At 40.0% G+C, this 21,289-nt stretch overlaps 1 protein-coding gene across 4 annotated transcripts in view; it reads left to right on the top strand.

Moving 5' to 3' along the window:
* MOCOS (molybdenum cofactor sulfurase) overlaps window positions 1-21,289 on the top strand; it is a 235,268-nt gene that overhangs the window by 205,533 nt on the left and 8,446 nt on the right. For 3 of the 4 annotated variants that reach the window (XM_075744682.1, XM_075744685.1, XM_075744686.1), the window contains 6 exons: window positions 336-498; window positions 6,352-6,433; window positions 10,982-11,106; window positions 11,728-11,833; window positions 16,292-16,418; window positions 18,737-18,841. In XM_075744682.1, coding sequence (XP_075600797.1) covers window positions 336-498; window positions 6,352-6,433; window positions 10,982-11,106; window positions 11,728-11,833; window positions 16,292-16,418; window positions 18,737-18,841 — 708 coding nt within the window. Of the gene's footprint in view, window positions 1-335; window positions 499-6,351; window positions 6,434-10,981; window positions 11,107-11,727; window positions 11,834-13,852; window positions 16,064-16,291; window positions 16,419-18,736; window positions 18,842-21,289 lie in introns of those variants that run through there. The other variant, XM_075744683.1, reaches the window with a different exon arrangement.

Below are 21,289 nucleotides of genomic sequence, written 5' to 3' on the forward strand. Positions count from 1 at the left end.
GTCCTAAAAATGGATGATTATAAAACTGAAAACAGTTTTCAGAGTGTTTGAGAGGTTGTTTATTCTCACAGCTCTATTAAATCAAAGTGTATGATAATATGTAACAAATTATAGTAACTCCACTTTGTTTTTTCAGCTTTCTGCAGTGATATCTTTATCTTTGATTCGCAATTAAGGTTTCTCTTATTACAGGCTGACATTGCCTCACACAAGTTTTCCTGATTTCAAAGTATTTCATTAATGGTTTCTTTTGTCTCTCTTTTCTTTTCAGCATGAATCTATTAATGCAGCTAACATTTTATAAACCTTTGTATCCCCTCCTGATGCTTTTCCAGGTTACAGAATGGCCAGTAGGAAACCAGGGTTTGCTGTACGACCGTAACTGGATGGTTGTAAACCAGAATGGAGTCTGCATGACCCAGAAGCAGGAGCCAAGGTTGTGTCTTGTAAATCCCTCCATTGATCTGAAGCAAAAGGTTATGGTCATTCAGGCAGAAGGTTAGTAACCAATATCGTTAATTCATGTCAAACTTCCGGGCGGAGACACCTGCGTGCACCCACCAAACTACTGAATGCTGTGTATGCTTACTGACTCCAGGGACAAACTCTGCTACCAGCTGTGGGCAAAGAAAGGCCAGGCTGTAATACACAGCCCTGAGTAGTTTTCTAGCTTGTTGTTGGGACAGGCAGAGAGTAGACAGTGAGCCCCTATGTGTAATCACAAAGTGGATGCTGCAGGAAGGAGTAACGATCGACAGATGTGGAAATTTACTGACTAGTCTAACTCTCCACATCATGAAGTCCATCAGCCTGAAGGGACTGTTATTGGTGCAAAGGTAAAGGAGTCTAACATCAAACACCCTGGCTGAAGACCTTGCCATTTTATAGCTCTCCTGCTCCTTCCAGCTGTGGGACTAGAGGGGTAGAGTCTTCAGTGGAAATTGGCATGAATTAAAATAAGGACCAGACATTGTTTAGCTCAGTTAAATACTTGCACTGGCAGGCAAATATTTCCTGATGTTTGGGCTTCTTTAGATTCATCACACCCTTTTTGTTCTCTGCTGAGGGGAAAAAAAGAAAAAAACTTACAGAAAGTATTACAGAAAGCCCTTTGCTACTTGCGGGTGCAAATTATTTATTTTGCTAACAGTGCTGTTAGCACTGAACCCTGGAACAGGTTTGTATTCCACAAAAGTCATTATTAATGCCGAGTTTGCATGTGGCTGAATGGTGTTCATCATTTCCCTGGGGTCTAACATTTACTCAGCCTGTATGTCTTAACCATTAATAATATATATGCCCACATTTTCAGCAGTTAGAGCAAAACAAGGGAACCTATATTCAGATTTTTCACTCTTTATTAGAAATCCATATGAGTGGATCTGTAACTACAATCTCCTTTCTGTTTGTACATTACCGTTGTTGTCCTTTCCAGCTGTCTGAGCACTCTCTATAACATTAATTCTGGCCAGCTGATTTCTTTTGTCTCAAGTAGGTTCGTCAAATGTACATCTGGGTACTTCCATCAGACTCGAGCAATTGTTTGTGTGTGTTTCAGATCCCAAACACAACCTGGTCTTCTTAGGGATTCCAGACAGGTTCATTGGCACAAACAGCACAAACACTCTTCCCTCTATAACCTTCCTTTGGAAAGGTTTGTTAATTCATTTCAGTTCTATGTGAAGCACCTTGCACCTCAGATTTTTGTACTACAGTTGCTTAGACAGCCTTCTCTCACTTTTAAATTACCAAGTGCTTCAGAACTAATTATTTCTAGAAATTCAGTTCCTTTCCATCTCTCTTCCTTTCTGCCCATACCTCTTGCTTGCAGACATAGTGTGAAGTCTTGTCCAAACTTTCTCCATTTATCCTTCACATTTTCAGAGGTTCAGCTCTGTTGGACCTTTTGATTGCATCATTCTGCTCTTCTGAGTATGGTCTTAATTTTTTCGTTGCTAGTATCACATTGTTCAGACAAGTGCATATCCATTAGTATGTTTGCCTGTCAATAATGTCTGCACTGACATACTTCAGAGAGTCAGGAAGAAGTTTTGTCAGACAGAAATGACAGTCAAGACACCCATTTCTCACTGAGATTTACAATCTCTTGCCATAGTTAGTGCCAGGGTGAACTTCACCTTTAAATCCTACATTTTACTTTGTGTCATTTTTGGAGTTTTTGCTGTCATTCACCTTCCTTCCTATGAAAGCAAGAACTATTTCCACCCAGAAGTGATTGACTGAGTCCATGGATCACTTTCCACCCAAAAGTGATTGATCGGGTCTCCAGTGTGCTCTGACAGAACCATGGTTGGCATTTATTTATAGCCTGCTTTGGTACAGCCAGTATGTAGCAGCAAAGTAATTTTATTCTTTGTATAATGACTCTAGATACCAATAATCTTAGCCCATAAGGTGGTCTGGGCCCTCTTTTTATAATAGTCCTGCTATTTTTTGCTCTCATAATGTACTTGCAACCTGTGGTATTTTTTTTAAAGCTCGACAGTGAGATAATGGCTCTCATTTTCTTCGGGAGACTATGCCAGAGGTTACTGCTCATGCAATAGCACAGTGATGGGAACACATAAGAACCCGCAGGGTAAGACCAAGCAGATTAATCTGTTGGAAGTTGTTCCAATATTTATTCTGGTTTTGTTCCTCTTACCTGCACTCTAAATGCATTATTTGTTTGTTTGTGTTAAATTTTTAATTTTTTCTTTTATCCCTTCACATACATGGGTCATTGTTATGTGTCCCACAAATAATTTCATGGCAGACAAATTTAATTTATTATATTGACTCTTTCCTTGAAAATCCCATGTTAATGACTGTTGCTTTTGTCACCACTCTCTCCAGCCTGTCAGTAGTTTGTTGTTAACGTAGGACCTGAAGCTGAAGGCCGTGTGTGTAGCTGGAGCAGCGATCAGTGCCGTGAGGAGCAATAGACCTCTGATGAGCCAGGCTGGCTGTTGTGCAGCTCAGAGCCTTCGCTGGCCTGTGTTGGTGGCTAATGGAATTTCAGATTTGTAGTACTTAGCCTGCTGACTACAGCCACCTCCAGGTCTCTTCCAGCTTTGTTGCTTTGTTATTTCTCTCACTGGATGCCTCCCACCCAAACTGCCTTTCCTCAGCTACAGTAGCATGCATCTTCCCAAGATGAGTTTTGTTTCCTCCAACTCCCTCTCTCCTCCCTCTGCCCTCCCTGTGTAGAGTTTCTCTATTCTCAGTGTGATGGGGACATGTCTGGTGGTGAGGAGTGGGTGAGGAAGGCAACAGCGGTGAGAAAAAAAAGAAACAAAACCTTTGAGCTGCACATTTATGAAAACCCAGTGGCTCCCAGCTGACTGAGTGACAACTGCAGTTGTCAAGTTAGCTGCCTTCCTCCTGCTCCTCTGCAAGGAGGCTGTAACTACTCTGCTTTCTCTACCAGTTTCTCTGTTATCATCTGCGCTTTTCTCATTGTGAGAGCAGGCTGTGGCAATGATGTCCATCTAGAGCGCGCTTTGCAGTCTGGAGGTGTCTCTCTCCAATAGAGAGAGCCTAAAGCAACTGTGCTGCTGGATTAGGTGCCTCTGGTAAGTGCCTAAAGCCGAGTGGGGCGAATCCCGCAGAGCTGAATTATGTGGCATTCGTATAGAACATTTTTCTGTTACACTATTAGATTATGGTGAAGATTTTTATCTGTGCCACTTTTCAAACATAATGAGTCTGTTCTCTCTCCCCCTCCAGGCACGTGCTTTCCTCTCCCTCTAGAACTTTTAATTAGTGGAAAATTTGTTTATGACTATTTTATTTCAATATGGTTTAATATTCTCTGTCTTCTTTGTCCAACAAAATAAAATTGTCAGCGTGATTTAGTGTGACAGTAACTACTTTAATACCTTTTGCTGAATCTTTTGTTTGCTGAGACACCGCTCCAGGTTCTTTCTTTAACCCCTGTGCGTAGCGTGTCTCTGTAGCCCCTCCAACAACCAGTTTTGGATGGGCAGACCTGCTGTCTGACCTGGCTGTGCAATACTGCCATCACTGTTGGTAGCAAGGACAGTCAGACTGGGGGTCTAGACAACGCCAAAACGGCTCGAAGGCTTAGAAACCTTCCCTGGCATGCCTGCAAAATTGGTTGGCTTGCATGGCATCCTCATCCCTAAGGAAGGCGGTAAGTGAGAGCAGAGGGAGAGGAAGCAGTTAATGGTTAGGCTCCCAGCAACATAAAAGGTGGGCAGGAGCAAGTGCCTTTATTTCTAGAAGCCGTATTACTTGAGTGGGAATCAAGGGAAATCTTCTTGTCCTGCTCCATCAAATACATGGAGGCACAGATTACACTGGACTTGTACATTCCTGACAGACACAAAAGTAATCCAAACAGAATTTGGCTGAGAATACATTTCTGTAGAAGACTAATTTCTCTCTTTCCATTTTAGCTAACGATCAGCATTCCTCTGGCAAGTTGGGCATAAGTTTGCCACTACGCAGAGGGAGAAATTTTGAGTGTTGTGAAGGCCCTTCAAAATATTGGAGTAGAAAGATGCTAGCACAACTGAGCAACTAATTACACTTTATGGAGTTTATTGTGCTTTCAAATAGTCATGTGTTACTGCCAATAAAAATAATGGGAATTAAGTGCATACACTGACGAAAGAATATACATGAATAGTTTATATTTCGGTCTATTGAAATAACAGACCTCTAATTTTTCTCATTGACTGAAAATAGGAGCTATAAAGAAAAGAATATTTTTTTTCATATTAATACTGTGAGCACATCTGTGAATTTTATTATCAAGCAAATGACCATGGAGAATGACAGCTTTTACATTTTAGTAACTGGCAATATTCTGCTTTATTTTTTTGCCTTAAGATAGAATAAAATGGTAATTAACAATGTTTAACTGACCTAAACATCACTGTAAAATGTGTACTGTTCAATAAAAATGTGATACACTTGCTGGTGTATAGAAGCAGGGCTTTTTAAAGCCCTGAGATTCTATTTTAAGAAATTTTGTGAGTATGCCTTGCTTAGAAAGTATTTTTAAAAGATATAACAGCTAAGGATGTGTACAGGATGAAACCTTTCAAACTCTTATTTTCCGGAAGGAATGATGCTAATGTTTAAATTTTTTCAAAGTACAAGAGCATTAATTCTAGTTTATACAATAACATTGACTTCCTTTTCAGGTTCTTGCAAGCAAGTTCAATGCATTTATTACTTACATGTTTTATTTTTCTAAGTGAACCTAGCTTTTCATCCTCTGTCTTCACTTCTGAAGTATACCAACATCATTAGCTAAAAAAGGAGTAGAAGTCTTTCTGTACTGAAAACTTGTGTGAAACAGAGCTGATAGGGAATCTGACTTACATTTCATTACTCTTACGAAGAGACTAAAACAATTTGATTTCACCATATCATAGAGCTGGTAGAGCTTGATTCTTATTTGTACTACAATAATAAATATAAACAGGAAGTAATGAGTGAAATCAAAACATGCTGATATAAAGCTGGGGTACAGGAAATCAGTCTTTGCTGGTTTATGTTGTAGTATAATGGAAAAGACTTGGATTCATTACCGCCACACAGTAAAGCTTTTTGTTCGTTTTAAGATTATTGCTTTCAATTAACAGAAAGCAAAATAATACAGCTTTTCTTTTGGTTCTACTAAGCCACAGTAGCCTTTCCATCTCTTTGGCTCATTCTGTTCATGATAAGAAAACTATGGAATAAACGGTTAACATAGATCAGGGTTTCCTCGTCTGGTTTAGACTTTGAGATGGATAGATGGGAATAATTCTCTCATTAGTGGCTTCCATACATTTTATCTTTAAATTACTGTAGTTTTATGACACTTTATATTTCTTTCCTTGGACAGCCTGTGCTTATTTTTTTCCCCCCACCTCCATCTTTCATCTTTCAGCTTTCATCTTTCTGATGATCTCCATCCCACCACTCAAAAAAAACACCAACCTGTCAGTGATTAACCTCATCTCCTCATTTGCTAGAGGGAGCACAACAGTGATAAACTCATCCTTTCAACAGTAACCATGACTGAAGCAGTAATTCTGTGCCAGTTTTGTTGCCCAAGATGCACAAAGAATGAAGTTACTCACAGCTGAAATTGTGTATTCCTTAATGGGGTTTGGATACCAAGGTCATCTGCAGCCTTTGCTCTTTGCATTATCATTTGGAGCCACCTGCAGGCAGAGAATATAATTCTAGCAAAAAGGATTTTTGTCACATGCTATTTTGTAGGCTGCTGTGATTGTGAACAAGTGCAAAAATAAGAACTTTTTTCATGACCCTATGTTTCTGCATAAATTGGGGTTTTTTTTAAATATAGTTTGCTCTCTTCCCATCTAGGTATGGACCCAATATCTGTATCACTAGAAGAAAATACTGGAAAAGAGGCTGTGATCTGTGAGAGTAAAGTCTGTTCGCACAGGTGAGTGAGAACAGAGAGGAATCAAAGCTGAAAATCACCAACACTCAGGACATGATCAGATGGGCATGCAGGGGCAGAAGTCCTTAAAAAAAGAGGGGGAGGGTGGAAAGCAATGACTTAGTGGACCAGGAGAAGACAGATTTAGGTAAGTAATTTGGCATGCCCAGCATGTCTGGTAGAGAAACACTAAAAAATAGTGAAAATTAAAAAGGTGGGGAAGCATGGTACAAGAGACCATGATGACTTAGCACTCACTTGAATAAGGGAGATCTTTGTTTTACTTGCTGCAAGGATGAAAAAAAGGAAAGGTGTCCCCAGTTACTTCCAAATGCCAACTGGGGGCCTCAGCAGGACTCTAGAATTCAGTTCCTTCATTTGACAGTAATGGTGCTGGCAATTTTGCCCATTTTGTGCTGTGCAGATTCAAAATTGCTAGAACCTGCTGAGGTTATAAACAGCTTTCCATATTTACAACCCTTTTTAATTTTGTTTTGACCACCCATGTTGATCAGTGTCCCCTTAACAATCTTGGGAATATTGCAGGTGCGTATGTGAAATAACATTAACTCTAATCAAGAGACATACCACTCCAGTGAAATATAACATTATGAATAAATTAATTTCCTATCAGTGAACTTAAGTGTTTATCCATCATATTTTCTAAGTACTTCCCAGTCTCATTAAGTTTTCTGAGTGGCAGTTTATCAAGTGCCTTCCTAAAGTACATTTGCATTATCTACTATGTTTTGTTTCACCAAGTCTCTTGGTAAGTCCAGCTTTAGTTGGAGCCACTTACACATTTACATCTTCTTTTAACTAAGGATAATAATTCTTTGTAACCCTCTACACTGAGGGTAACATACAAACAAACTAGCAGAAGACCTGGCCATTTTTCCCATGGAGCCATACAGGAAATGATCTTCTCCTTCTTTTCTACTAGCTATTCATATGATAAAGAGGATCTTTTCCTCAGAAGTATATTTTCCTCAGGTAGTGGAATTCACCCAAGAGTCGTTTGTTTTAACCATCTGTCCTACTTCCCTTAGTGTTGACTCATCCTTAGCCTCCCCATGGTTAGTCCATCTATTCCAGGCTGTAAAATAGCCTAGGTTATCTTTCTCTCTGTGTGCATATAATTTGCTGCCATACTATTTATTGTAGCCTGTCTTTCATGTCATGACTGTGTCATTTTTAATGTATGAAATATAGGAAATTTTCATAGGAAACTGCTTAGAGTTCTGAGGAGGAAGAAAGAGACAGAATGACAATGAAAGGGGAGATACAAGACTAATTGCACAAAGTGGATTGTTATTAGCAAATAAACAAGACAGGAAGTAAGGCAGAATGAGTAGACAATGTTGATGAGGCTCTGGAACTGCTGAGATCCAGCAGCACTCGATGCCAGGTTCCTGTGTTTCAGCAGGGAAGCCTCCGGGCCCAAAAAATGAGAAATAGGAGCAAAACAGTGCTTTTCAGTAGGACAGGAGGTGATTTGTGGTCTGGGGTCTTTTCCGCAAAGTGTCTGAAATCAGCAGTCTTTGTTAAAAGGCTTTTATTCAAAAGAAACCCCTACTGAAGGCATTTTCCACTTATTAATTCTGCTCTCCAATGCTGTGATTTCATCCAGTTCTGTTGTCTTAGGTGGTTACTCTGAATTTACATTGAGATAGCTGAGAAAAGCACATGATGTACAATCTGCAAGCAGTCACATGAGGAAGTTTAATTTCACAGCAGCCATGAAAGTTTACTGAGCCCAAGTTTCCCTTGTGAGGCAATTCATCAGTGTTAGCCTTCATCTCAGCAGGGGTTGTCCATCAGCATGCGCTGTTCACATCGGAGGGACATGGCTTTCTGGTGTAATATCTTACAGTGGACAGATGCAAGTAGAAGCTACTGATGTTGAGGTTATTGATGTTGTAGAAGACCCTAAATGCTCAAGGTTAGTGCTCTACTGAAATAGGCAGGGACGCAGCCTCCTCTTTGACAGGCCACAATATCAAAGAGATTAAGGGAAGGATATCAGTGGTAGAAGACAACAAAGGTGTAGTTAAAAAAAAGGTGAACTGAGCCTGTTGTGTGTACAAGTATGGGTTATATCCCTTGGGATCAATATTCAGACTTCAGCTGTCCTTGTTTCTTGTTCTATAAATTACCTAGCTAGAGGCACCAGCTGTACCACACTGAAGCTAAATGACATAATAGGAAGATGAGTGGGGAACTCAAGGCAAACAGCAAGTAAAATCTGAGAGAGCTAGGCCCTCCTTTATAAATTGCCTGTCACGTGCCGAATGAAATGTAATGCTGACAGATGTGAAGTATTACTCCACAAAAATAAACACAAGCAGAAAATGAGTAGAATTGAGCTACAACAGAAGGACTTTGAATAAGACCTTGAAGAGATGATGGTACTTGCTCAGAAAATGGCCTGATGATAAGGGAAAGCAATTTGAAAACACAGGATTCTTGGAATACAAAAACTGCACAGTGACATTTGATGAAATACTAAGAATGATGTGTGTCTCTAACTCAACCACTGTGACTCAAAATAGTAACCAAATTAATAAGAGGGCAAAATTTTGTTCCTGATTTGTACAGTATTAAGCTCAAGCAGGCTGCTAGAGGGAATTGGTTCAGGAGAGAATTTAAATACCCCTAGCACCTCTTTTTGTGTAGGCAAAAATATTTGGGGAGTATGGTCACCTGTACTGTGACCATGGAAGGTTCATGCCTTCTCATTAGCAGCCTTCTCCCTAACACACTGACCAGCAAGGACACAAGAATCACTCAGCTCAGACTATGAAATCCCAAGTGGAGACTCACCTTTTGGCCTCTTTCTTGCCACAGTGCCTGCATCTGATAGTGCCAGAGTTTCCTTTCAGTTCTAGGACATAACTGGCTAGATGCAGCTGTGGTTGGCATCTGTCCCTGCTCAGAGCAGGGAGCTGGATGCAGAGCTGCACCATAATCAAAATTCAGAACAACCGCTGAAGAGAGATCTGATCCCTGCAGGATTAGAAAATCTCTTTGATTTCACTTGTCCTGGCTTTCTACCTATGTAACTCAGCTGAACCTACAAAGAATTTCATAAAGCCAAGCCGCTTCCTCTCTCAATTCTAGGCCTTAGCATCCTTTGCTGTGAGGAGCTGTTTTCTTGTTTCACAGAGCACATGGTCTCCATGCAGATCAGCTTCTTTGGCTGGATAGGACAAAATGGTGAGCATAGGACCACTGCTACCTCACTTTCCTTACTACAAGAATCCTACCTAGATCAGCATGAGAATTTCACAGATTCACAGAGCGGTAGGGGTTGGAAGGGACATCTGGAGATTGTCTAGTCCAACCCCCCTGCTAGAGCAGGATCACCTAGAGCTTGTTTCATGGGATTGCGTCCAGGCGGGTTTGGACTATCTCCAGAGAAGGAGACTCTGCAACTTCTCTGGGCAGGCTGTTCCAGTGCTCTGTCACCCTCAGAGGAAGGAAGTTTTTTCTCATGTTGAGATGGAACTTCCTCTTTTCCACTTTGTGCCCATTGCCCCTTGTCCTGTTGCTGGTCACCACTGAAAAGAGTCTGGCCCCATCCTCTTGACATCCACCCTTTAGATATTTATAAGCATATATTTGCATTCCTCTTACCTGTTTATGCCATTTAAAAGTTATATGTCAGGGAAATCTCCTTTTGTAGTCAATAGAGTTAAACACTCCCAGACTGAGAGTCATCCCATCCTGGGGCCTAATACAGATGGTAGCTACAGATGGTCCATTATCTGTGAGGGGAGCCCAGATAAATAACTTAAGATTGAAGTTAAGATTACTCAGGGCTGAGGAATCTAATGGCAAATAGAATTATTTCCCAGTGGTCTGATCTGTGCCCTTCCTGAACTGAGAGAGGTGATCTCAAAACCCTTCTAGGAGAGATTATATCCAGGTGAAGAAGGCAAATCTATTGCCACCCTTGCATAACTCACTAGACAATTTACTAGTGATGGAAACCATCTCTAGGTAGAGAGATACTTGGGCTCCGGTAGTGGAGCGATGTTTTAATGTGGAGTGTCTCTACTAACATGAATTAAATTAGGGAATTAACATCATTGTACCTGATGGGATCATTAAAAATTACACAGTGTGGCACAGTGGGGCAGTCTTAAATTCAACTCAGATTATTCCTCTTTGTTTCAGAAAAAAGCACAGACCAGAGAGTAGCTTCTTCATCATACTGTATTGTAATATCGTAATATGGGCTACCAGTTACTGTACTTCAGTGTCTTGAGCATTATGATTATTTAATCCTTTATTCCACAGTAATTTTCTGTATGAAACTAAATTAGATCTTGCGAATATTAAGTTCAAGAGTAACAGAGTAGAGTTGAGGAAATTGAGAGATAAAAATATGCAGAACTTCACATCTCTGTTTTATTACTCATCAGACAATACAGATTCTGTATTTTGTATTGGAAGAAGCAGAATAAATATCTTTGTAATTCATCTTTAGTTTTGCAAATCAATGTTTAGGCAATCAAATTTTGTTAAGTCCCTCTTTTCTCATAATAGGGTAAAAACATATGACTGTGGAGAAAGAATTGCTAGCTGGTTCTCTATGTTTCTTGGTCGTCCATGTCGCTTGATAAGACAAAGTTCAGGCATGAAAAACAGGTCGCATCAGAAAAATACAAAAGGTATGTTGTCACTCTTAAAGATATTTGTGATTCCTCACTTAGTAAACATCAGGCTCATGGACTTCATATTGACTATATAATTACCCTGATACAGGGTGAGAGAGTCACCCATTATTGATCTAGTAGGTTTCAAAGGGTACATTTATACCCAAACTGTGTTTATGCTACCCTTCTCCTTCTTACATTTAGTGAAAATGTACAGATACTCCAGTCTGGGGTTTTTTTTATCATCATGACCATGATTTTGTGTGAAAACTCAATGATGATTTTGAAGAATGATCATGAAAAATCTATAAAGAAAGAATTTATTCTTAGACTAAATTTTATTATAAAAAAAGGATCAAATGGAAAAAACATCGAAAATCCATAGATACTGTTCTTGTAAATTGTTTTACAAATTTGGTAAAATCTCAACTCTATCTCAGTTTCTAAATGCATTGCATCATTATCATTTCCAGGTTTGAGGGGATTCTTGGAATCTTTCCTTAGTGTCTGGAGCCAAATGAATAATTTTTTAATGAGAATGAATAAGAGGTCAAAGGAAAGATGAGGTGAAATGATTAGTGTAACCTTCCTAATGCTTAATGATCATTTTAGAATGTTGGATTGATTTTTTTTTAGGTCTGGCATCTGCTACAAACATCTCACTCTCTCTTGTGAATGAAGCACAATACCTCCTGATAAATGTAGCAAGCATTCTGAAGCTGAAAGAACATATTTCTGCGCGGTAAAGTCCTTCTGTCTCCAAATGTCTCTCATTGGTCTTGGATTCAAGAATCTTGCTGTAAAATGCCAATATAACTGTTTTATCTGGAAATTTAGAGATAGTTACTTTTCAATATTCAACAAATATATAGGTACTAAACTGCTATAATTACTCATTCCTGTATGACTTCTGAAAATTTGGATTAAATGCTTGAACATAATCTTTCTGCTAGCCACCTTTAGGAAAACTTAAACAAAATTCTTGTCAAATGACTCAGTGGCAGGAGACTATTGGGAACCAGCCAACTTCTATGTGTGGGAAGAACAAGGATAATTAGCTTTTCTCAATATAAATAATCTGGCAGGTGAAAATACAAAATCTTAGTACTTGCTGAACTATTTCTTTCCTATGGGAAGGATTAAGATTTAGAGCAAACATTCACAACAGAAATATTTTAAAACTACTTGCAGGACTGAATTCATTTCATTTCTTAATTGAATTTGGCTTTACTTGTTCAGAAGTGGGAGATAGAAGCAGCAAATGAAACACTGAGCCAGCCCACAGCTCGAAGATAAGGAACCCATTACCAATTAAATTTTCATATACTGACAATAGAAAGTTGTTTTTTCTTGCATATAACTAGGACAAGCTCAAATTCCACAGAAAATCTGCCCTCAAGGCCTCCATCATAGCTGTGCATCCCACAGCCCTGGCATTTGTCTCTGAGCCCCCTTTTCCTGTCTCACCAAACTTCCCTGCCTCTAGCTTGGAGTCATCTCTCCTCTTAGTCACCTACCAAAGACTGAAATTTCTGTTTTGAGTAGAGGAGGAATATATATACATATCTGTAGGAGCATACATATATAGCTTCAGGATTTAAAACCACTCACTGAATGAAGCATCACTACAGACCGCTGGAGCTTGCATTGCCTGAGGGTTTTCTTTCTTTAGGAGAAGACAGTTGGGCAATTTCAGGATATCATGGCAGTCCTCCTGTGGGAAAAATACATGGAAAAGGTTTTAATCAGTCCTTCTCTCAGCCATTTTGACTACCCTTTCTCAGTGACAGTTAATGCCTTTTTTTGAGGCTTGACTGTCTGGGTTACCTCTCCTTGGGACACCACCACTTGCAGGCATCCCTTACTCAGACTGGGCTTTTGCCATGGTGAGACCTCGTGAGGAACCTTCCAGACATGGGATCTGAGTGCTAAGAAGAAGAATAAAGCACCAGCAGGAGCAGCAAGTGAGGATGAAGAAGGACAGGGAACTTTGATAAAACATGCAATGTCAGATGATCCACTGATTTTCGGCCTAATATCTTCCAGTACAACTAGGCTTGTAATCTCCTTTTTCTCCAGGAAAACTCCAGATGTGGCTGGAGCTGCCATGGTGCCTGAGAAGCATCTTGCTTCCTGCTCTGCAGCACAAGTTGGAAAACTCCTCCCTATTTTGCCTTGCAGAGCTTGCTTTCTCAAGGTGCTGGGGAAATTAATTCAGCATAGATATACAGCATCCTCATTCTTCGCTGTTGCTAAATCATGGTGTGCGAACTCTCCAAATGCTGAACTGTGCAATGTACTTTCAAGAATCTGCACATTTGGGTCTCTATTAAATGTTTTTCTTTTTTATAAAGTATAATTTAACTTCTTGGCATGTGGGTTTGTTTTTGCTTGATGGAAACCTGTTAAGATTTATAAAACAATTTAAAATCTTTAATTGAGGTTTAATAATTTCTCTTTAATTATTTAACTTACTTCCATAAGTAAAAATTAATCTTTGAGTTTGCAGTTGACTCTTGAGAGGTGATCAAAACCAGAAACAACAATTTAATTAAAAATTAGAATGTAACATACTGTTGGAGAGCTACATGCACACGGAGAAATCCATCTCTCTGGTGTTGCCATTACAGGTTGCCTCCATGAAAATATCCATGGCCTGGCCTTATGCTCAAATGTTCTTGTTAGAAATACACCCCTGAAGATGCAAATATTCATTTTCAAGTTTGCCTGTTAAATAGATGTTCTGTGTTCTGCATTGCAGGGCCCACTGCTGTCAAAAGTCCAAAGCACCCAGGCTGGCTTTGGCAAAATATAGTGATTTTCACAACAGACTCTTGTTAAGATTTGCAGGATGAAGGTTCCTGTCACTCCATCCAACTAAAGCATGTTTTGAAGGATGGGAAATAATGGAAATTTACTCAGATACATGCTGCAAAGTAATTAGAAGCAGTTCTGAGGGCTGGGAAAAGGTGAGGTATTTTAGAGGTGAGCCTGAGCAGGTTGAAGGCAGAGAGACTCGGAGTAGGGGCATTGCAGTCTTGGAGGAGCACCAGCAAAGGATGAAACAGAGAAACTCAGAGTAGTTTTCAGCAGCTGGCTCAGGACGCTGCATGTCCAGCTCTGAGGTTACTGGGGCTTTTGATGCCCCCACCAGTAGCGGCTGGGGTGGCAGGCACTTATATGTCATAAAATTCCCCAGTACAAGAAAGACATAGAGCTGTTGGAGCAGGTCCAGAGGATTGCCACCAAGATGATCAGCGGACTGGAGCATCCCTCCTGTGAAGACAGGCTGAGAGAGTTGGGGTTGTTCAGCCTGGAGAAGAGAAGGCTCTGGGGAGACCTTATAGCAGCCTTCCAGTACCTAAAGGGGCCTACAGGAATGCTGGAGAGGGACTCTCAGGGAGTGTAGTGATAGCAGAAGGAGTAATGGCCTTAAGTTTAAGGAGGGTAGATTTAGATGAGATACAAGGAAAAAAATTCTTCACTGTGAGGGTGGGTGAGACACTGGAACAGGTTGCCCAGAGAAACTGTGGATGCCCCATCCCTGGAAGTGTTCAAGGCCAGGTTGGATGGGGCTTTGGGCAACCTGGTCTAGTGGAGGGTGTCCCTGCCTATGGCAGAGGGGTTGGAACTAGGTGATCGCTGAGGTCTCTTCCAACTCAAACCATTCTATGATTCTATGAAAATGCATTCAAAACTAGAGGCTACACAGCATCCAAGCTTGAAGACCCCACAGCAAAGCTAGGAAGCACAACAGCGTAACAGAACTTGTTCACGACTAACTGCTGGTTTCCACCCTGTCTGAGCATCGGCAGTGTCTACACCTTCTGTTGGCAGCTATCTCCTGCGATCATTACCAATTGTGTCTCAGCCATGGGATTGCTTGTGGAACTTCCAAGGAAAAACCCGTAGCCCTTCAGCTTCCCATTCCACTTTCTGCCCCCAGGTAGCTGGAGACCTTGTGAACAGCAAAGGCTTGGTGGAGCCAGGCTTCTGTGGTTTGACAGAAAGTCTGCACAGGCAGTTTATCCTTATGCACAGTTGTCTGCTAAAGATGATCATCCAGACTATTTTAAATAGAATCAAGCTCTTTTTTTCACCTGACAGACCTCTTCTGCCAAGACTTGATGTGAACAGTTTTCCCTGTGCTTTGATTTTGCATGTTTTTCCTCATTTTATTTAAAGCACATTTTGAACAGTATGTCCTTACTGTTTTTAAATACCTTTCTTCCAGGACAGAAACTTCTCTTTTCACTACTTACCCAAGTTTCTGCCTCTGCTGTAGGGTGTCATATCCCAAAGTTGTCAGACCACAGCTGATAGAGTATCGAAAGTTGTTCATGTCCATAATAGCTAATGCAAAAAGAAATGCTCTTCCCTACTAACAATGGTGCTGAGCAAACTCTTTTGCAAATTTTAGGGCTGTCTTTTTTTCTGGTTCTGGTCAGGTTCTCCTTTAGAAGGAGAGTGAAGAATGACAATTCAAAGGTGCAGCCAGATTTCTGATATTTGTATGCAGTCTGCTGCTCCGTCTGCCTCATATATGTTCTCCGCACTGACACAAATCTACACTCTGGCAGTTCAAATGCTTGTAAAGAGGTGGAGATATCACCACACAGAGATTAATTTTTTTCAAAACACCTATCATTTGTTGCAATCTGCTGCATCCCAAAGGCAAATAATAATAATATGAGGAATACATTCTCTCATAAAATGCCTTTACTGGCCTTTTTCACCTTCAGCATCTGCTGTTTGTGACCTTTTGCCACTGCAGCATATGCAGAATAAGTTTCTATTTGGTTTCTTTTTAGAAATATGTAACAAGTCAAATTATTGCTAACTCAACAGATCTTTTCATTTGTTACCATTAGCCTTACATATGATAACAAATAAGGAATTTTCTCACATGCATTGTCTCACAATCGCCTATCTACGTGCTTTCATACCTACTTCACAGTTCCAGGTTTCACCTCTGAAGAAGCCACCTAAAGGATTACAAATTATAGTTGAAGGATTACAAATTATAGTTAAGTACCTTGTGCCATTTTCATAGCGTTTGTAATAAAACTTGGTCCATGTTATTCTGGAGAAACATTTGCTGAATGATATTAGCCACTAGATTCTTACAGCACAAATATCTAGTGCAGAACTAGTTAATAAACTTTATTTTTTCTTTTTGTCTGTCAACTCTGTGAGACAGATTGGAAGAACCATTGGAAATAGAGGAATTAATCAAACGTTTCCGTGCCAACATTGTCATCAGTGCACCAGAGTCCTTTGAAGAAGAAGAGTGGGCTGAGATTTCAATAGGTGCTCTGCAATTCCAGGTAGGAACCATCTCTCTTGTCCTAGTCACAGTCTATCACAAAGTATTTTGATCTCTGGAGACAGAGAAATTTTTGCAAGGTTTTGACTGGAACATGGGCAGCACAGTTTGTGCAGCTGAAATTTATGAAGTGTGTAAAAAAAAATCATGCTGTGACCTGTAGCAAATATGTTTCAATAAAATTGAGAGGTTTTGACATATTTCTCCACACCTTTTTTTTTTTAAATTTTGTAATTCATAAAATTTTCCACCTCTATCCAACTGAGCAGAAAAATAATCACTGTTTTGAGGCAGAGTTTGCAGCAAATATTTAGCTGGCATGTTACGAGAGAATAATGGTTGCTGTTAAGCATAATAGTCCAAATGTAGCCTCGGATTGCTGCACATCAAGCAACTGATTGCCAAAAGACTGGACATGAATACAAGTGAACGATGACTGTCTATTGCTCTTTATTGTATGCATTTTGTCTTAATCTCCATTCAAGACATGTTTCTAAGTCTAACCTGGTATGGGTTTTTGTATGTTATGCTTCATATCATACCTAACAACGTAATGTGCTTTGTACTGTACGGAAAATGTTGACAAGTCAGACTTTGTTGGCAAATACATTCTTTTGAGAAAAGCTTCAACAAAGAACCCATGAGAAGCTATGTGAAACCTAAAGGAATGATGCACACACGTATTACATGTTCTGTTGGAATTGTCTGGTCCTTAGATATGAAATACATGTTTGAAAATGCATTTCCTAGGATGTGAAAGTGGCTTATTCATTGATTTCTTAGGGAGGACAATGAAGGTGTGAATAACATCTGCTAAGGTCAGATCTAGAAGCTGTGATAGACATCACTGCTACTTCTTTCTGGTCAGCATGCTGTAAGAAATGAAGAGGTCTTTTTTTCAGTAAGGGTGAAAAATATGACTTATCTGCTCTCTTCTTATGTGTACTTTGATCAGTAAGCTGCAATATGAGTAGAGAAAATAGAGTAAAAAATTTCTTTAGTTAGGAGAAGAGGAACACAAAGGACAAAATCCTTTGTGTATAGTTTCTTAGAGGCTGGAGCTGCACTCAGGAACTCAACTCAGGATCCTGTTGTGGACAATACTGTAAAACTACAAAATGAAAAGGCATTTCTGTTTCTGGCATTGAAATACTTTAGGAATGCAAGCTGAAAACAAAAAGGCTTATGCAACTTGCACTATCTTTTCCAGTATCTGCTAGGTCCTTATTCAGATACTGATGTAGTAACAGTAGAAATTATGTTAATGGTGCTTGGTGCCAGGAAAACGATAGAATAAGCTGTTGAACAAAGAAAAGCAGGGAAAAATATTTCCTTCTCTGTCTTGTTTTCTTGTTCTTTTAATAAAATATTAAAGCTGTGGAAAATCATCTTCTGAAAAAGCTGAGCCAGATGTATGGTTTTGATGATTACACTGAAGAGTTGTACAAGCAGTTTTAGATGTATCTCACAAAACTGAAATAGCACTTCAGATCAGCATATAAAAATGTTTGCAGTGCAAGGTTTAATTATTTGCCCTATTTGAAATTTATGACACATCTTACAAAAGTAGAATATGTATATTGGGATACTGTAAGAACAGTTAGTTTCTATAACTTACATCTTTGCTAAAGTTAGGGATGCAATATTAAGTGAAATTGCAATATGTCTTCCTTCTTCATTTTAATGCTTTAAGAAGAAATTTGTTGCAAGGTCTTTTCCCCTAAAAACACACACTAGTTCCAACAAGAATTAACTTTAAGATCCATGCTCTGTATTACGTATGATGTTAGACTAGAGGATCTCATTATTCCTTCTGATTATGTAAACTTGTGAAAACTCACATTTTGCATTCTGATTATCTACAAGTGCTGTGCATGTAAGAAAGATATTGTGTATTTCAGCTGCACTGAAACAATGTAAAACAAACCCAAGAAAATCCTCTTTGGGTTAAATCCTGAGACACTGGCTTAATTTTGTATTCAGTTCTCCTTTGGGCAACTCGTCCTGCCAGCCTGTAGATGAAGTGAAGCCATCAGGAAATACAAATATTTAAATGTTTGCTATTTCTCAGATTCTGTCTCTGGGAAAGTTTTCCTTAAGAAAAAATTAAAAAAATTAAATATTCACCTTCACAAGTAGACCCTTTGAAAAGGTACCTACATTAGGTGAACAGGCCTGACCTCTTATATAATGAAAGCATGAAAGAACACACATGTGAAAGATAAGTTTTTAAGGTATTATGATGGTCAGAAGGTTGTACTGTTCTGTGTTGTACTGCTTTGATATACAGCTGTGAATCTTCTTTAACTGAAATTTCAGGTTGTGGGTCCGTGTAGCAGATGTCAAATAATCTGCATTGATCAACAGTCTGGGGAACGAAACAAAGAATTTCTGCAGTCTCTCTCTGCTGCCAGAGGTAGAAAGGTCAGTACAGTGCTCCAAAAGAGCTGTACAGAGACGTACAGACTTCATTGCATGCATAGGGTAGTACCTGCTGAGAGAATATTCATGATTACGTTGTTATGCTAATCATTACCATTTGGTTTTCAGTAAAAAGAGGATGCACTTACAACCCAGATATGACATGGTTTATTCCCATAAAATGCTCAAGATGTTTTTCATTCAGAAATTGACTATTAATGTGCGTTATTTTTTACTGTGCTTGCTTTTACTCAGTATGTACTGATTTAAATGCGTTTATTTTCATCTTGAAAAACATCAGCTGATGCACTGATGTCATTCAAGAAGAGAAATCTGCAAAAAATTCAGAAAATGTTTGAACAGTTAGCTCGTAAGACTAAACTTTATTCTTACTGTGAGAAACTACTTAGCAGGAAAAACAGCACATGTGAATATAGTCGAAGCAGAGTGTAATTGATTAAGAAAGTGACTGGAGAATAAGTGTGAAATACAGGAGTTCGTCTGGAGGCCTTCTGCTTCCTAAGATTGCATTGCTTCTGGAAATTGAGAGTACTCAGACAATGGCTAGACAGTTCGGCATCCCAAAAGCTTCACAAATCTCCTCATAAGTATTTATTTAGCTGGAAATCCTTACTCTAAATTCATTGTTTCTTGTTCATTAAGCTTCTGTTGTAAAAGTTGGTTAGCCAGTCAGGGCTCAGAAGCCTCGCCAACACCAGCCAAACACCAGAGACTGGGCACAGCACAGGGACAGGGCAACAACAAATGGGTTGAAAAATCCTTCACCCAAACAATGCACAAACAAGTTACCAATAACGCATTCTTTGTTTAAAAAAAAAATAAATTGATTCATCTCAGTGACTCATTAAGTAAACAAAGGGCTACATTTTCAGTGAATGTTGTCCTTGGTGAGCAGCTCCGCCAGCTCTGTCTGGGAGCCAGCCACCTGGTGCAGAGCGAGATGGGGGAGAGGCGGCTGTCTAGGCACAGCTTCCCACTGACCTGAGATGACTTAGGGATGCACAGCAGGCTCTGGCATCCAGATCACCACAGCGCATGTGCCTTTTTGTGTAGACGAGCTCCTGGCCATGGTTGGGTAGCCTGAGGACGAGAAGCCTCTCCAGGTAATGGTGAGCCACAACTGGAACATCTGGGACACTTCAGAGCACGTTCTGGCACTCTGGGTAGGGATGCTGCCCAACTGCCACATGGGGTGTGGTATGTGGAGGGCTTTCTCTACCCACGTGGGTTTTACTGGATTACGACTTGAATCCTCTGTGGAGGGAAAGCACTCTGTATTCAGGAACCTTCTCAAGTGGCAACAAAACCTTCCCCTGTACACAGATTCTCAGGAGAGGCGAAGCATCTTCTGCATGTTTCCCACATCAAAGATGAGCTTCCCTTTCATTTGGATTAACTCAGCAATGCAAAGACTTTCTTGATGCGAGCACTCCTAGAACCAACTTGTGCGTACAGAACTAAGGCAAAGAGCAATCCAGCCTCTTGAGAGCAACCTGGCGCCAGATAAAAGACGCTTGGCAAGGCGAGGCGCTGCAGAGCACAGTGCTGCTATTCACAGAGGGCGAGCACTCCACTTCCCTCAGCTGCACAACAATATTCATGCTGCAAAGAACCAGGCCTTCAGCTTTTTTTTTTTTTTTCCCAGCCTTCAGCGCTGCTGGTAGATGGGATCTTGTGAGCATGTCCTGCTCTGCATGAGGCCAAGTTCTCTGGGTTAGCTTAACAGCTGAAAGAGAGAGTTTGAACTCGTAGTTTTGCCTGAACTGGTCTGAGAAGATGTCGTCATAGCCCATCCCTCCTGCAAGTCATCTGTGGGGTGATGGTCACCAGCTGGCTGTCAGTGAGTGGCACCCGAGGACTATGACATCTTCAGTGTGCTAAGCAGATCTGGCTGAGGACATTGGTCCAAACCTTTCACAGTTCACAGTAGGGAGAGAGAAAGAACATCGAGTTCATGTAGCTGTGTTAAATTGCAGAGCTAATCCTTTGGTGAGTCATGTCTCTAGCATGCACTTTTCTGTTGAGGAGTCATCTAATAGACTTCATTTTCTTTTTTTGTCAGATACAGATTCAGTGAAGGAATTTAGCGGTGTTTGTTCCCAGCTGTCAATAATGCCATTTGAACTACAAAAACCAAATGCAGCAAAATAAGATTTAAGCTAATTTCCCAGTGCAAGGGGAACTGACATTTTTGAAAGGCTGTTGCTCGATTTCCAAAACATTAAAGATACTGCACATACAAATGGATAGAAAATCCCAAATGCTTAACAAGAGACCCAGGTGTCAGTATTTACCATTTTCTTTTGTTTTTCCAAGAATACCAACCTAGAAAAAATATATGGAACTTTATCAAACTGGTAGCCCAAATGACAGCACTGCCAATGAACTTCAATAATGAGCTAAATGAAGTAAGGCTCGTAAGGGGCAGTT

This window comes from Balearica regulorum, chromosome 2, assembly GCF_011004875.1.
Source record: "Balearica regulorum gibbericeps isolate bBalReg1 chromosome 2, bBalReg1.pri, whole genome shotgun sequence".
Lineage (NCBI taxonomy): Eukaryota > Metazoa > Chordata > Aves > Gruiformes > Gruidae > Balearica > Balearica regulorum.